Source organism: Artemia franciscana, chromosome 2 (assembly GCF_032884065.1).
Source record: "Artemia franciscana chromosome 2, ASM3288406v1, whole genome shotgun sequence".
NCBI classification, from domain to species: Eukaryota; Metazoa; Arthropoda; class Branchiopoda; order Anostraca; family Artemiidae; genus Artemia; species Artemia franciscana.
Window position 1 is genome coordinate 4,720,220 of NC_088864.1, and position 16,801 is coordinate 4,737,020.

General features: G+C 33.3%; 1 protein-coding gene across 1 annotated transcript in view; it reads left to right on the forward strand.

Annotated features, from left to right (window-relative positions):
* The first annotated feature begins 3,948 nt into the window (after nt 1-3,948).
* The window catches only part of LOC136036291 (putative divalent cation/proton antiporter TMEM165), a 40,926-nt gene continuing 28,073 nt past the window's right edge, over nt 3,949-16,801 (forward strand). The window contains exon 1 of the mRNA XM_065718440.1: nt 3,949-4,136. Within this exon, the coding sequence (XP_065574512.1) occupies nt 4,002-4,136 (135 nt within the window). The 5' untranslated portion in view covers nt 3,949-4,001. The remainder of the gene's footprint in view (nt 4,137-16,801) is intronic.

A 16,801-nucleotide genomic window follows, 5' to 3' on the forward strand; every position in this document is an offset into this window, starting at 1 on the left:
AGTCGAATAAATTGTCTTAATCGCTATGAGGCTAATATAAAGGCTCGTTTATGTTCTTTTTAATCCTTTGCTTTGTTCAGCCAAATTTTGCATATAGCCTAGAACTAAGCATAGGTATTAGGGGGTGGGGCAGGGATGCAATTATCATGGTAGCAACTGCTGCATTTGGGAAAGTAATAGTATTAGTGATCACTTCGCTATGCTGCAGGTTTCAAACTTGGCGGAACAGAAATTTCAAATATCTAGGGAGCACACTAAATTAAAAAGGCAGTTGCGATTGCATACACATTTTATCAATTAAATAGCATTTTGAGATCTAGCATTTATTTTCTGAAGTTGAAACTGCACCTTTTCACCAGCGCCCAGAAACTGTGCCGGAAACTGTGCATACTGACATATGGTGTAAATCCTGGAGCCTGTCAAAAGCTGTAGAGAAAAAATTACTTGGATTTGAGAGTAGTTTCCTGTGATTACTTATGATTTTCTGGGCAGATCCAGAACAGGTTTCTCATCAAGTAACTTCAAATAGCCGACGAGGTCCGACTTAGAAGATGGCGATACATGGGTCACGTGAATCGAATGAGACAAGGATGTCTTCCTCGTGACGTTTGGTGTTGGACTTCTCCGAGCCTCCGGAAGAGTAGTAGACAACGGATCACTGTGTCATTCCCTGAAGACGAGGCAATAGCTATGCGACCATCCATCAAGGAGCTGTGGCTCTTGCTCAGGATCGTCCGACGTGGGGGTCAACCATTGTTGTCGTGCATACTACTAGGCATCTGAGAATATGAGTCTTAAGTAAGTAAATAGTAGTAGCAAATTATTTTTTCTCAGATTCTTCACTTTTAGCGAGCAACTTTAAACTTATAAATTTCTGTATTTTTAAAGTAGCCTTAAAAATTAATTTCATTTTTATTTAAACTGTAGTCAAAGTTGCAAACAAACACAACACGAGAAAGAATATATATATATATATATATATATATATATATATATATATATATATATATATATATATATATATATATATATATATATATATATATATATATATATATATATATATATATATATATATATATATATATATATATATATATATATATATATATATATATATATATATATATATATATATATATATATATATATATATATATATATATATATATATATATATATATATATATATATATATATATATATATATATATATATATATATATATATATATAGTAAAATTCAAGTTCGGCAACCATACTGTGATAAAAATGAAAAAAAAATTATATTCTATTCTATCTACTTTTTGACACGAAAATTATATCCGACCAACTCCTGTATTCAATTTTTTCTGTTAAAATGTATAATATGGATCTAATAAAATGATAAGATAAAATGGATCTGATTTTCCGAATTATCGTCCAATTTTACGAATCCTAATTTGGACGGATAAACTGAATTTGAATTTCTGAAATAGGCTGAAGAAACCAAAATAGATATTGAAAATTTGTTTTTTTTTTCTTTAAGAAATCAGGCAATTTTAAGCTCAGAAGCTTTCAAGGACCCGAAGGATACGCTGCTGATCATGAAAGTATGGAAAAAGATTTCAGAAGAACTATCAGTTCAAGGTAAAGCTGGTAGACTGGGCCTGATTTTGAAAACGTTGGCTAGTTTTTTGTTATTTTGACCAATATACCGTGGCTCCAATGCAAAAAGGCTTTTTGATAAGTGTAGCAGTTACTAGCCTAGTGCTCAAATATCAAGATCAGCACTGGGTAGGTTGATCCTGACAATGAAATTTCAAGCTGTAATTTTGTCTTAACTTAGGACAGAAATCAAATAAAAAAGTAGGTATTTATCAGTCGATTAGCAATGACTTGTATTTCCAAATATTAAAATTGTTCCAATTACAATCGCACCCCAGTCCCTCCCCGTAGCTTATCCAAGCTATTCATAAAAGTTTGCGTATTCTGTTTTTTTTTTCTTCTCTTTTTTTTATTAGCTATGTACTATGAACCAATTTTCGATGAGAGATAAGTAGAAAAAATGATTATAGCAAGAAATTCAGCAAACTTTAGTACATAGCCTAGGGATATAGCTCGTACCGTATATTTTTGATATTTTACGTTTTTAGCTTTTTCATGAAAAAGTTATAATGCTGAAAGCTTCCTTTTTTACGACATTGAAAGCACTATTTCCTTTTTTGAGCTTTTTGCCATTTAAATTTAGATGTAAATAATGGGCCAGTGTGACTACACATAAAAATTAACGCCAAAGCTTGCAAATTCAAGTTAATTGTTTGATTGCGATATTTTGTCAAACAATGGTATATATGAAAATCCAGAGATATTCACTGCTTCAAAACTTATTTTAGAAAAATTAAATTTTATAACTAGAGCAAGCCAAGTCTTTAAAATTGTTTTAACCAAACTCGTTGATCTTGAAGAACATATAATTTAAATATATTGTCAAAAGCAGAGCTACTTTATAATTAAGGGATTTCCATAGTGATAAACAGCATTCTTATTACGCAAAATCTATCAGAGAGCTTTACACATTGAACTTCATAAGAACTTCTATAGAGTTTGACAAGTTCACAGTTCTTCGTTTCACATTGACACATTTTTACAACAGCAATTTTCATATGATACGTCCAACTTCATCGTTTTTTCTGAAAGCTTATGCCTCATAGCTGAGCCGTTAAAAAAAGCACTAGCTATTTCAAATCGAAACCTTTTTTGAACCATGCAATGGAAATAAATTAGAAACTAATTTTATAAGAAGTATTCCTTGAATGTGTAACATGGGACATGAGGTTCATTAAAACAAATATTTAATCTTAAGGCCTGTGGGAATATTTCTGAGGAAATGAAAAATATAAAATAAGAATTTAATATGAATTAGGTATGGTTAGCCTAGGCTATTGCTGGTTTCATATTTCCACTTTATCGTTTACATTAAGTGGCTCACACTATGGAGCTTAAGTAAATTGCTTTCTGATTAATATTTTGCAAAACCCGCTGACGCTTCCTTAGGATCCAAACAGCAAACTTTTACATACAATATCTAAATCAAAATATGAAGGAATATTTTTGAACTTCTGACTCTAACAGTGATTAAGATTTTGCTCTATTGGCTGTTTTCCTTGCTAAAGAGGAGCAAAAAAGTGGAAACATAGATTAAGCTAGGTGTGTTTGGCTAGATGGGTTTTGCCCTAGCAAAATCAACTATTAAACAAATCACCCATGTTCAATTCCGATAATCCAAATCATTTTCGACTTTCTGTATTGCTTACGTTACCGATCTTCAGTTCGAACTAATTAATTTGTAATTAGTTTACATTACAGAGCTTAAATAATTTACGCTATGCAGCCTATCGGACTTACACTACTATCGAACTCATGTGAAAGGCCCACTTACCCCTGGTCCCCACTGATGCGTCAATCCGGACACGATTTCTTTCTGGCGGAACAGACGTACGACAGAGTCGGATGAAGGTTCACAAAGAAACGCAAACTTTTGTTTCGCTGCGACAAACTCTAGAAGAATTCAAATTAGGTTCTCAAACTGAAGCAATGAGAGTGTTAAGCCAAATGAGGGTGTTAGCAGAAGGATGGGCCATCAGTTCCTATTATTATCATCTATCAAATAAGTGGTCATCCAAAAAAAACTTGTGGATCCCACTGGTTCTGCAGAAGTAATGAGAGTGTTAAGCCAAACTCAGAAAACAGCTATTGCACTTTATCTGTGCACAATGCATGCGATTTGTCAAATGAGTTGAAATTATTCAACACATCCGACATTGCAGCAGAACGGATGGTTTTGCGTCTTTTACTGCAGGATTTGTGTCATTTGTCTGATGTCGCAGGACTTACGCGCGAAATCGCAGCAGTGGAAACCAGAGATTAGCCAATACGAAACCAGCACACATAATACAGACTATCCATTTTTTCTTAACATTTCAAAGAAAAAAGAGAAGAAAAAAAGAAAAATAAAGAGAAATGATCAAAATCAGAAAATGTTCTCGTATTTTGCCATTTCTACTTTCTCTTATGTTATTAAGCACTTTCATTCATGTGAAGGCAGAAGAATCGGCTGAAAGTGGTAGTGTTGAAAGAACCAAAACTCAGAACCAGGTAGCCTAGGTTAGCTTAGCTAAATTAAAAGATCATTTTCAAAACAGGTTCAAGGGACAATTTTGCTTTATTAAATCCACAATACAATTGATTTTATGGTATTAGCCTAGCATTAGGGCTTTTGAGAAGGAAATGTTCTGAGTAAAACAGTTTTTATGTCATAATATGCAGAATAATTGTAGCCCTAGTTAACACACTGAAGGCCATTACACTATAATTTACCCCCTTCTCCTCCCCCTAGTGTGAAAATATGTAACCAAGACATTAACCCAAACTGGTTTATTTATTTCTAATGCATTTTGCCATGCATCACTCTTGTTCCAACAAGTCTAGATTATTTCTAAATTGGATCTGGATAAATTTGTCCACAAGTTCCAGGATAGTAACCTTAATGGTAAAATTTTAGTTAATTGACTTCTTGCCATCTCAGAAAGGGTTTAGTTTAGGAAAATGAAACTTTCAGGGATGGGTCTACAGGCTAAAGTATGTCCCAGGAAGGTATTTTAAAGTACCCACCTCTACTCCTTCTCCCTTTAGAGGGCCCTGAAAACCTATTGAAATTTTGACAAAAAAACATTTTACCTTAATTTTCATTTACTAGCTGCTTTTTCACTGCCTTTAGTTCTAAAATGCAATTCCTGTTATTTGAGTAGAATTTTGAGACTTATCAATGTTTTTTTTCAAAATTTAGGAAATGTATTTGAATATCTTTAAAACCTTATAAAATGGAATTGAGCAAAGTTATGAAGCTGAAAACAATTTTGTTATACTTCAATTAAGCAGAAGATCTATTTTTCAAGGTTTCACTTTTATAACACACATATTTTAAAGGTCATAAAAGGTTGGGGCCCTCTTGAGGGAGAAGGGCTGGAGGTAGTTGCTTCAAAATACCTTTCCAGGGCATACTTTAGCCTTTAGATTCATCCCTGAAAGTTTCATTTTCCTAAACTAACCCCTTTACAAAATAGCCAAAAGTCAATCAACTAGAATTTTACCACCTTAATTAATTAAATTTAATTTAGCCTACCTTAATTTGCACTTTGGAGCAATATTAAGGTCTATACAGGTTCTGAATTGTATACAATTAGGCTATCTCTATGATTTAAAAATGCTTATTGATTGAATCATTGCTGGTGTATTCAAGAAACCAAATAAACAAATAGCCTTGTATATCTATGATTTGGCTATGTGCTATATTTAAACATTAAGGGGATGGGGGTAAAGTAGGCCTAAAGTAGGAGTGCCTTCAAATCGTGTTAGGCCTAAATAAAATTAAAGTAAAACTTTTTTTTGCCAGAATTCTAACAGATAAGCCTATAGACCTGTGATACACCTAGCCATATAGAAAATCTTCTAGGTCCCAGCCCTAATAGCCTAATAGAAAAAAGGGTAAACATAGCCTAGTAGCAATACTTCCATGGTAGCTGAGGATAAAAAACCAATATCCAATTGAACAAAATTATGTAAAATTAAAACCCTTTCACCTAGTTACAAAAGAAGATTGAGAAGAATTGTATATATCAATAAATAGCTAAAAATCTCAGCTATGCATCAATATAGTTATTATGAAAATTATTTCAGATCTAACACTTGAAATTATTAGCTTATTGACTTACCTACAAGGACTTTGGTAAATTTATAGCAAACCATATAACTGGCTTTTGTATAAAGTAAATATAGCGCTTGATGCCTTTTTTATGCTCTTTACAAATATAATTGCTTCTACCTTAAATTGATATTGAAGCACTTTTTTTAGCTCTTAAAAATGATGAATTTTCTAAAAATTATGACAGTTCATATAACTAACTTATCAATAAAGCAATCATACCACTTGATGTCTTTTTTTATGTTCTTTACCAAAACAATAGTCACTTCTACCACAAATTCAAATTTAAGCTCTTAAAAATGACAAATTTTCAATTAAAGTACAAGTTATCCATTGTATCTGACAAAATAATACCATGTTTTCTCTGTGCCATTTTTGACAAAATAATACATTTTCTCAGTGCAAAGAAGAAAACACCATAACAGTGGTAAAATTAGTTTATACAAATTAATGTTGGAAAATCAGTCCTTGTGGATTATATAACATTAAAGAAATGGATTTATAATGAAACAGTAAGTTTGAGATCAATGTTTTAAAGTTTAAGACAAATGTTTTTAGCCTTTTTTATACCCCATATTTAGGTCATTTTTAAGAGCTCAAAAAGTGCTTAAATCTGAATTTGAGGTAGAATTAATTATTATATTTGTAAATAGCATAAAAAAAGGCATCAAGTGGTATATTCACTTTATACAAAAGCCAGTTATATGGTTTGCTACAATTTTACCAGACTTCTTTTTGGAAATACCAAATATCCAATTTTGGTTAATATTTTTGTTGTTCATATTATCAACTTATGAATAAAGTAAACATACCACTTCTTTACAAATATAATAATTACTTCTGTTGCAAATTTTATTTCTTTTAAAGGTTAGGTTGTTTGTTTCAAGTTTGAAAACAATGTTTTAAGCCTTTTATACCCAAATACAAGAAATATTTTGATCATTTCCAAGAGCTCTAAAAGGGCTTGAATTTGAATTTGTAATAGTAGCAATTATTATATTCATAAAGACCTTAAAAAAGGCATCAAGTGGTATATTCACTTTATTTTTTAGTCAATAATATGAATAACAAAAAATTTACCCTATTTGATGTATATATCATTTGAGTGTTTCAGTTTTGTTCACATATTAACAGAAACTTCATTTTCTTCTGATGCTAAAAATGCAATTTTTATTGCTTGATATTTATTGTATAAACCACAAATAATAAATATGATTTTTTGTTTTCAATTGCTAGTCAAAACAGAGACCACATTTTCAATTTATGCTGACAAATTATCTGTAGAAATCTCATCAAGAAGTTGGGGCTCTTGTTACTACCTTGACGTAGTATCATACTGTAGTAAAATAGGGGTAGTCCAAGACCCCATCTCTATTTTCCAGAATGCCAAAGAAAAGTGGTCTTTCCCCAAAAGAGGTCTTTTACCCTATATCTTTGGCCCTAGATTCATTCCTAAAAGTTTTAATTAACATGGCTCAATCAATCCCAAGAAACACCTAAACTAGAATTTAAACCAATTTTTTGCAGACATATGGGTAAAAGTGTGTTAGGCTTTAAGGTAAAATTTTATAGTGAAATTAAATGGTAAAATATACTTTTTTTCATGGCTACCTAATTTCTGTCTTAGTCTATAGGCCCAACCTTCTTTAAATTTACCAATTTGATGGTACCACCAGAGAGTTATGATTCCATTGAAGGAAACAATATAAAGCAAAATAACATGGCCTAGTACCATTTAGTTCCTTATTTGATGTTTTTTCAGGTATACTATTTGGTTTTCTAACAATTCACCACTACCTTATTTTCCTGCCAATTGGGACATAAGGTAATGTCCCCCCCCCCACATACATCACATATTAACTTTAAAAAAAGTATATGCCCTACAACAAATTTTTGCCATCAATAGAAAGTTGGATATTTAATAGTATAAATGTGAGATTTTTTTTCAGAAGATCTAGAATATTAGGGAGGAAAGGTGCCCATTTCCTTGCTTATGTCCATGCTATGAGCTAGATTATAATTTTCTGCTTACACAATTATATACAGACCTATAGAAATTTAGACAAATAGAAATATTAACATGCTAATAAAAATTTCAGTTCCAACTAATACATATAGAAATATTTGAAGGGTTTCTTAAAGCAACCTTAAAGATTTTAGGGACTGTTGTTCTGGTTGAGGGCATTTTTGCAAGACTAGCCTGGAAATTAGTTGAGTTGGTCAATAAAAACTTCAAGGAATGAATCCAGGGCATAAAATACACCTATGGCAGGTATTGTCTTGGCAGCCTATCTCAACCCTTTCCTTATTTCTTGGACTTGAAGATTATTTAAGACTTCTCTAGCTCATGACATTCATTAGCTCTAACTTTTGAAAATGTAATTTTATTATATCAGTTGAATTTAAGTCATATCAGAAGTATTTTCTGAAATTTAACAAATACGTTACTAAGCCTTTAAACCCTTAAAATCAGGACTGGTTAGAGGTATGATGCTCAACACAGTATTAATTGCCATTTTTTTGAAGGATTAATTGTTGTCAAAATTTTAATTAGTTGGATTACTATTGACTGAAGTTCTGGTCGAGGGGCTTCTTTCTAGATTATCCTGGAAATTAGTTGGGTTAGATGAATGAAATGTTCAGGAATAAATCCAGGGCCTAAAATATACCTCAGGAAGGTATTGCCTAGCTACTGCCTCTACCTTTCCTTGTTTCTAAGGCTTAGAAGATCGTATACATGACATCTAGGCTGATACCTATCAAAGCCTTGGCAAAAAATATTTTACATCTTTTTTTTGGTTTTCATTCTCCTAGTCATTAGCCTTAGTTTTTGGAAATGCAATGACTATCATTTCAATAGAGTTCCAAGCAATATCAAAGGTTCTTTCCTAAATTTTAGAAATAGATTCAGAAATTACTAAATCAGGATTAAGAAAAGGTATGATGCTCAAAAGAGTTTTTTATGCCACAGTCAAGCTGTAGATCTATTTCTCAACATACCACTCTTGTTATTCTAATATTGTAAAAGGTCATCAAGGTTATTGCCCTTTGAAGAGAAAACAAGTAGAGGTAGGTACTTCAAAATACCTTCCTGAGAGATACAAAAGCTGTGGATCCATTCTGAGAGTTTCAGTCATTTAGCTCAACTACTTTCCAAGATCAAAAACATGAACAAAAGCCCTTAGAATTTTACCTTTCAAGACCTGACCTAAAAAACATTTGAAAAACAATGCAATTTGTGATGTCTATATTTACAGATGTTTAAGAAAATGTATTTTTGTCTAGGAATGTAAGAAAAGTTTTGCATTCTTACATTGTTTCTCAAAGTTTTGTAAATATAGATAATCAGTCTATCATAAATTCTACCATTTCCCCAGTTTTCTCTGGTCATTTTTGAAATGTGAAAATAATTAATATTATCAAAGAATGATTGAAAAACATGGATGAAATGGAAAGAAAGATGAAAATGTGATTAAATAAAACTTACTTCATATTATAAAGGAAGAGTTTTACTATGCCTACTAGCATTTTCTTTAGTTTTGTACATATATTCTTAGTCTATATCTGGAACCATTAGGGAGGGAGGAGTGTATTGTAAGAAGAGTTTATATTATATTGTAAGAACTCTTTTTGCTTTGTACTGTCTCTTTCATAAGAGCTGTAATTTTCCAGTGCTACCAAATTAGTTTTGCTGTAGTATTGGTAAAATGATAAGTAAAGCAAAATTCCAGATAATAGGTTTTTGGCATATTGAAAAGTAGTTTGGGCCTTGATAACAGTAATGGGGCAGATTTATCCTATAGTCTAAGACAGAAATGAGATAGAAAAAGACAGAAATATAATATTTGATCCCCAGTTCAATGTTTTTTCAGAGTATATTAACTACTGCTGTTGCAGTTGGTTCCCAGCCTTGCCCCCTCCTCACCTATTTGAGCTGGGTGTTGTCAGATGTTGCATGCAGCAGTTTGCTCAAACCATGATTTTGAGAATTTTTTTTTGTGAACTTGAAGTATACTAGTACATTTCAGTGAAACCTTCAAATTTTTTGAAGACTTCAGAAACTGGTTTGTCATTTTTTTTAAATTGATTTGATTCAGTATTATTTGGATCCAATTTTTGATGAGGAATAAGCAGAAAAAATGATTCAGTTAATATCCTTGTCATTGGACTTTTCTGAAGGAAACACTATATTAACAAAAAGTAGTACCCCTTAATAAAAAATCTTCCAAATATAATGGCTGCTCTCAAACAATAATATACTTATCTTTGTTTTTCATGTCTTGAATCTTGGAATCTTTTTATTAACTGGTATTCTATTGTTAACCTAATTCATAGAATCTTGTCATCTTAAAATAATGTGAACCTTTGGGTAAATATACTATTTAAAATATGAATTATAATGGAGGGAAACCAAATTAATAGAAACTGTGTAGTCTATACATTATAAATAAGAAGTTCTTTATTACCGTGTTTTATTGCAGTTTTGTGTACAGTTGTAGGCAATGCCTAGCTCCTTTAAAGATGAGGGGCAGGGTGTAATTTCATAGTAATGCCCATTATATTTAGAAAGAGTGTTAATCAGAGATATTTTCTCTTTTTTCTATGTGATTTTGTCTTACAACATAAATTCACTGGTGGGGCTGTTGTTTATGGTGCTTTATTTGTATTCGAAATTTAACAGTAAGTTGGTATTTCATAGTCATCTTGCAATTTTACCAAGCGTCCATGGCTGGGATCAAAGAGCAAATGAGCCAAATTAAGAATTGCACAAAATTAAGTAGCACATATTTTTGCTGACAAAGGGATAGACCATGGAACACCAAGCCAAATATATTAATTTGGAATTAACAATTGTCAAATATTAACAGAGTTCTGATTTTTTAATCAAATAATTTATTTCTTGGAGCTACTATATAAGTAATCATGCATCCCTGTTTAGTTTGGAACCCCTTTAAGGGTTTCCAAAGGAATTCCGAATTGTAGCAATTATTATATTTGAAAATAAAATGAAAAGGTCAGTAAATATTATGTTTATCTTTCAGTTAGCAAATTGGTTCCATTCAACAATTTTCCTTAGAATTTTTCCCATTTGGCCTGTAGTTTTATTCTTTTTTTAAATTGCAGCTAAATGTTTTTATAAGCAAGACACATCAAAAGTGAATGAAAAATAAAAGTGAACTTACAAATAAATCTTAGCAGGTTTCAAATGGAATTTTCAATCTTAGCAGTCATTATATTTGGAAATACAATTAAAAGGTCATCAACTACAATGTAAATATTAGTTCCATTCAACAGTTTTCCTGGTTATTTTTCTCAATTGGCCTGTGATTTTTTTTTGAATTGCAGAAAAATATTTTTAAAAGCATGACACATCAAAAGTGAACAAAAAAAGTGAACTTATTAATGAATCTTAGTGCTATGCTCTCTTTCCAAACTAGGTACAATAACAACAAAATTTTGGCTTCATTTTTACTTGTAAAACATTGTTTGATTTTTTTTATTTTTATTTTTTTACTGAACCATAACCTTTTCCCTCTAATGCTGGAAATGACCTAATGGGTAAATAGGTTAGTATATACATAACGCCAAACACCCAATTTGCTGACTTTATCACTTTTTTGTTTTTTTTTGTAGGCCTACTGATTACTCATCAGCAGTTTGTTCATAATACCAATTTGAAAAAGATGGCAAAATTATGTTTAATTTAGTGCTTCTTTCAGGCAGTAGAGGAGGTGGGGGAAGAGTCTGAGATTCAATTAAGCTGAAAGCAAACATTTCTACATAAAAGGTCTTTTGAACCATCTATCTTTATTATTTTTCCTTTGAAGGGCACTGACCCTTGATGGAATTTGTATTTCAAAAATGAAACATTTAAAAACACAGCTAAAAGTAATACTGATATATGGCATTCAAAGACCTCCTGACTTCAAACAGAGCATTTTTGTTTAGGGTAAAATGTCAGTGGAAGCTACCTTCCAAGAAAAATTAGCCCTAAGTTTAATCTAGAGATCCCCCAAGAAATCTTGGCATTCCTATTTAGAAAATGAGGGAGTGCAAATTCTATGCCATGAAATGTTTGGTGGTGCTTTTGGCAATTCAAAGGGAATCCATCATAAAATATTACGAATTTAGAATCTACAAGGTCATAAGAAAGTCACTTGCTCTTTATAAGTGCTCTAATGTATTTGTAAAATCATATTTTTTCAAAAATGCATGTTTTGTTTAAAATACAATATATGCACTAGCATTGGCCTCCGGCTTCTCTGTGGGGTTGCATGCACTGTTCTGCTAACGAACTCTTCTAGGATGGTAAAAAAATTTCTTGATGTTTAAATTCCAGTTCTTCTGAAGTCTACTTATTAGAATAAAAATGGTCCTTTAACCAACCCCCCAAAAATGTTCTGATGTGTTAGATGAAGGCATCCAGCTAGCCCTCAATTGGACCATGTCAACCTAACCATCTCCCATGAAAATGCTCATTCAACCATTCAAAAAAAAAAAAAAAAAGAAGCAAAATGTACAGTAGCTTCCTCCTGCATAAAAATGCAGTCTTCTGGATAGTCTATATGGTTAGGATGGTTAGTCTATAAGTAGTCAGTCTATATGGTCTCCTAGGTATAGACTGACTACTTTTCAGGTTTGATCTTTTAGCCTGGTTACATACTGTTTTTTTATTTTTTTTTTTCTCATCATGAAAGGTGAAAAACTCTGATCCTGTGTAAATTAGATTTAACTCACATAGATCATGTTTTTTTTTTTCACTGAAAGTAAGGAGCAAAATTAAAACTTAAAATAAACAGAAATTATTCCATATATAAGTTTCCATCTTCCATCTTTGCTCTTTATGCCAAAGTCTTAAAATTGTTTGAAAATACTTCTTATTTATATTTAATGGTTGTTGTTTTTGAGCAGTTTTTCTTAAAGCATTGTGACAAACCGAAAAGTCAAACTTTTAGCATAAAGAGTGAGGGTTGACGAAGGGGTGGCCTCCCTCCTATGTGTAATAATTTCTGTTCATTTTCAGTTTTAATAGTTTTATTAATTTATGTAAAAAAAAACCATTTGATTTCTTACCATTTTTTTTTAATCATGCCAGGAAATTCCCTTCCTTCCTCCTGTTTAAAACTTCCCTGGGAGATTCCCTTTGAAACTTCCCTTAACACAGAAAATTTCTCCACCCAAAAAAATCCTTATATTTTGCAGTAACAAATGCTATGTGTAAATGGGCAAAATGTATAACTTCTAGCCCTTTCCCCAGGGACTATGGGGGATCATGTCATCCCAAAAGCTATGTTTTTTTACCCTCCAACTATGCTGAATCAAATGGCTACATCAAACTTTTGATCATATGTCTGGGGAAAGGGGAGGGGGGACTAGTTGCCTTCTAATCTTTTGGGTCACTTAAAAAAGGGTGCTAGAACTTTTGGTTTCGTTTCAGTGAGCCCTCTTGTGGATTTTTAGAACCATTGGTTTCGCACAATCACCCATGTTAAATAAACATACATCATTGATCTTTCTCCTGGTAACAATTACAAAGTTCCACATTTTGTAGATAGGAGCTTGAAACCTATACAGTATGGGGCTTTGATGTATTCCTTGACTATTTCCAAGTGTATCCCCCGTTTTCTTAAATCCAGATTTAGGCACCTCCAGATAAAGTAGGACAATGAAATTTGGCAGGCTTATTAGGGACCAGACCAGATAAAATTAGAAATTGTCGTTTCCCCGATGTGACCATCTGTTGGGGGGGGGGGTAGTGGGGAGATGGTTAATTCAAAAAATTAGAAAAATGAGGTATTTTTAACTTACAAACGGGTGATCGGGTCTTAATGAAATTTTATGTTTGGAAGGATATCGTGTCTCAGAGCTCTTTTTAAATCTCGACTGGATTCGGTGACATTGGGGAGAGTTGGAGGGGGAAACCTAAAATATTGGAAAACGCTTAGAGTGGAGAGATCGAGATGAAACTTGGTGGGAAAAATAAGCATAAGTCCTGGATATGTGATTGACATAACCGGAATGATCCGCTCTCTTTGGGGGATTTGGGGGGAGGGTTTATTCTGAAAAATTAAAAAAATGAGGTATTTTTAAGTTACAAAGGAGTGATCGGATCTTAATGAAATTTCATATTTAGAAGGACCTCTTAACTCAGATATCTTATTTTAAATCCTGACCGGATCCAGTGTCGTTGAGAGGGGGGGGGTCGGAAATCTTGGAAATGGCTTAGAGTGGAGAGATCAGCATGAAACTTGGTGGGAAGAATAAGCACAAGTCTAAGATACGTGGCTGACATAACCGGACTGGATCCGCTATCTTCGGGGGAATTAGGAGGAGGGGGGGGATAATTCAGAAAAATTAGAAAAAATGAGTTACTTGTAACTTACAAACAGGTCATCAGATCCTAATGAAGTTTGATGTTTAGAAGGACCTTGTGTTTCAGAGCTCTTATTTTAAATCCCAACCAGATCCGGTGACATTGGTGGGAGTTAAGGGGGAAACCGGAAAACGTGAAAATTGAGGTATCTTTATCTTAATGAAACTATATATATATAGAAAAGTCTTATGTCTCAGATGCTTCATTTTCAATTCGAATCGGATACGGGGATATAGGGGGTTGGAGGGGGGAAACATAAATCTTGGAAACCAGAAATCTGGGAAAACGCTTAGAGTGGAGAGATTGGGATGAAACTTGATGGGAAGGATAAGTACAAGTTATAGATACGTGATTGAAATAATTGGAGATCTGTTCTCTTTGGGGAATCTGGGGGGGATGTTAGTTTGGAAAAATTAGAAAAATTGAGGTATTTTTAACTTATGAATGGGTGACCGAATCTTAGTGAAATTCAATATTTAGAAGGAAATAATTTCTTAGAGCTCTTATTTCAAATCCTGACCAGATCGGTTGACATTGGGGGGAGTAGGAGGGGGAAACCGGAAATCTTGAAAACGCTTAGAGTGGAGATATCAGGATTAAACTTGGTGGGTAGAATAAGCAAATGTCGTAGATACGTGATTGACGTAATCGGACTGGATCCGCTCTCTTTGGGGGAGCTAGGGGGTGGGGTCCAGTGCTTTGGCGATTTTGGTGCTTCTGGACGTGCAAGGACGATGAAAACTGGTAGGTGGGTCAGGCAGCTGCACAAATTGACTTGATAAAGTCGTTTTCCCTGATTCGGCCATCTGGGGGGCTGAAGGGAGAGGAAAAATTAGTAAAAATTAGGTATTTTGAACTTACGAGTTGGTGATCTGATCTTAATGAATTTTGATATTTAGAAGGACCTTGTGACTCAGAGCTCTTATTTTAAATCCCGACCGGTATTAAGCCTCTGATTTTTCTTTTAAATCAATCTATTGATTCTTAGAATTTTGCTAGAGCTCATGCCATATGAGCTCTTGGCTCTTCCAGCCTCGTCACAAGTGCCATATGAGCTCTTAGATCTTGTTTAGAGTTTAGGTTGCTATTGGGCTGCTTCTTGCTTACAATTTGTTACCACAAACTGTTTGATTTGATCTACATAATACTTTTTTTTAAAGTTAATTGTGAGCTTTTTCAAACAGTTCGTGGTAACGAACTGTAGTAAGGAGCGATCCGGCTCAATAGTAACCAAAACTCTAAAAAATTGAATTTTGATATCAATAGCTACATCAAAAGAATCGCATTTTAATGCTGATTTTAAATATATAAGTTTCATCAAGTTTAGTCTTAGCCATCAAAAGTTACGAGCCTGAGAAAATTTGCCTTATTTAGGAAAATAGGGGGAAACACCCCCTAAAAGTCGTAGAATCTTAACGAAAATGACACCATCAGATTCAGCGTATCAGAGAACCCTACTGTAGAGGTTTCAAGCTCCTATCTACAAAAATGCGGAATTTTGCATTTTTTGCCAGAAGACAAATCACGGGTGCGTGTTTATTTGTTTTTTTTTTTGTTTTTTTGTTTTTTTTCCCAGGGGTCATCGTGCCGACCAAGTGGTCCTAGAATGTCGCAAGAGGGCTCATTCTAACGGAAATGAAAAGTTCTAGTGCCCTTTTTAAGTGACCAAAAAAATTGGAGGGCATCTAGGCCCCCTCCCACGCTCATTTTTTCCCAAAGTCAACGGATCAAAATTTTGAGATAGCCATTTTGTTCAGCATAGTCGAAAATCATAAAAAATATGTATTTGGGGATGACTTACTCCCCCACAGTCCCTGGGGGAGGGGCTGCAAGTTACAAACTTCAACCAGTGTTTACATATAATAATGGTTATTGGGAAGTGTACAGGCGTTTTCAGGGGGATTTTTTTGGGGTTTTGGGGGTAGGGTTGAGGGAGGGGGCTATGTGGGAGGATCTTTCCTTGGAGAAATATGCCATGGGGGAAAAAATTCAATGAAAAGAGCGCAGGACGAATCTGGTCACGTTAGAAAAAAACGTCAAATTCAGAGCTTAATATACAATGCTGGGTGTTCGGAGCCTCTCTATTATGGAGTATAATTTGAAAATAACACAACTATACGAGCGATAAAACATATATACCACAACCATAACTCAACTAACGAAAGAACTGCTAAGAGATAACACAACTATAAAGCGAAAACAGGTGAAGACTAACGGGAAAATAAACGAACTAAGAGGTGGAAGGGGCACAGAGAAAAAAAAATATAATCCTTTTTCAATTTTGAGCCTAACTTCCGCAAAGGAGTAATAATGTCAGAAGCCCCGAAATACCGAATTATTTTCTTTTCAAACAGTTCGTGGTAAAGAACTGTAGTAAGGGGCGACCCAGCTCAATAGTAAACGGAACTCTAAAAAACGGAATTTTGATGCTAAAAGATACATCAAAAGAATCGAATTTTCACGCTGATTCTAAATATATAAGTTTCAATTAATTTAGTCTTTGTCATCAAAAGTTACGAGCCTGAGAAAATTTGCCCTATTTTGGAAAAAAGGGGGAAACATCCCCTAAAAGTCATAGAATCTTATCGAAAATCACACTATCGCATTCGGCATATCAGAGAACTCTATAGCAAAAATTTCAAGCTCCTATCTAAAAAAATGTGGAATTTCATATTTTTTGCCAGA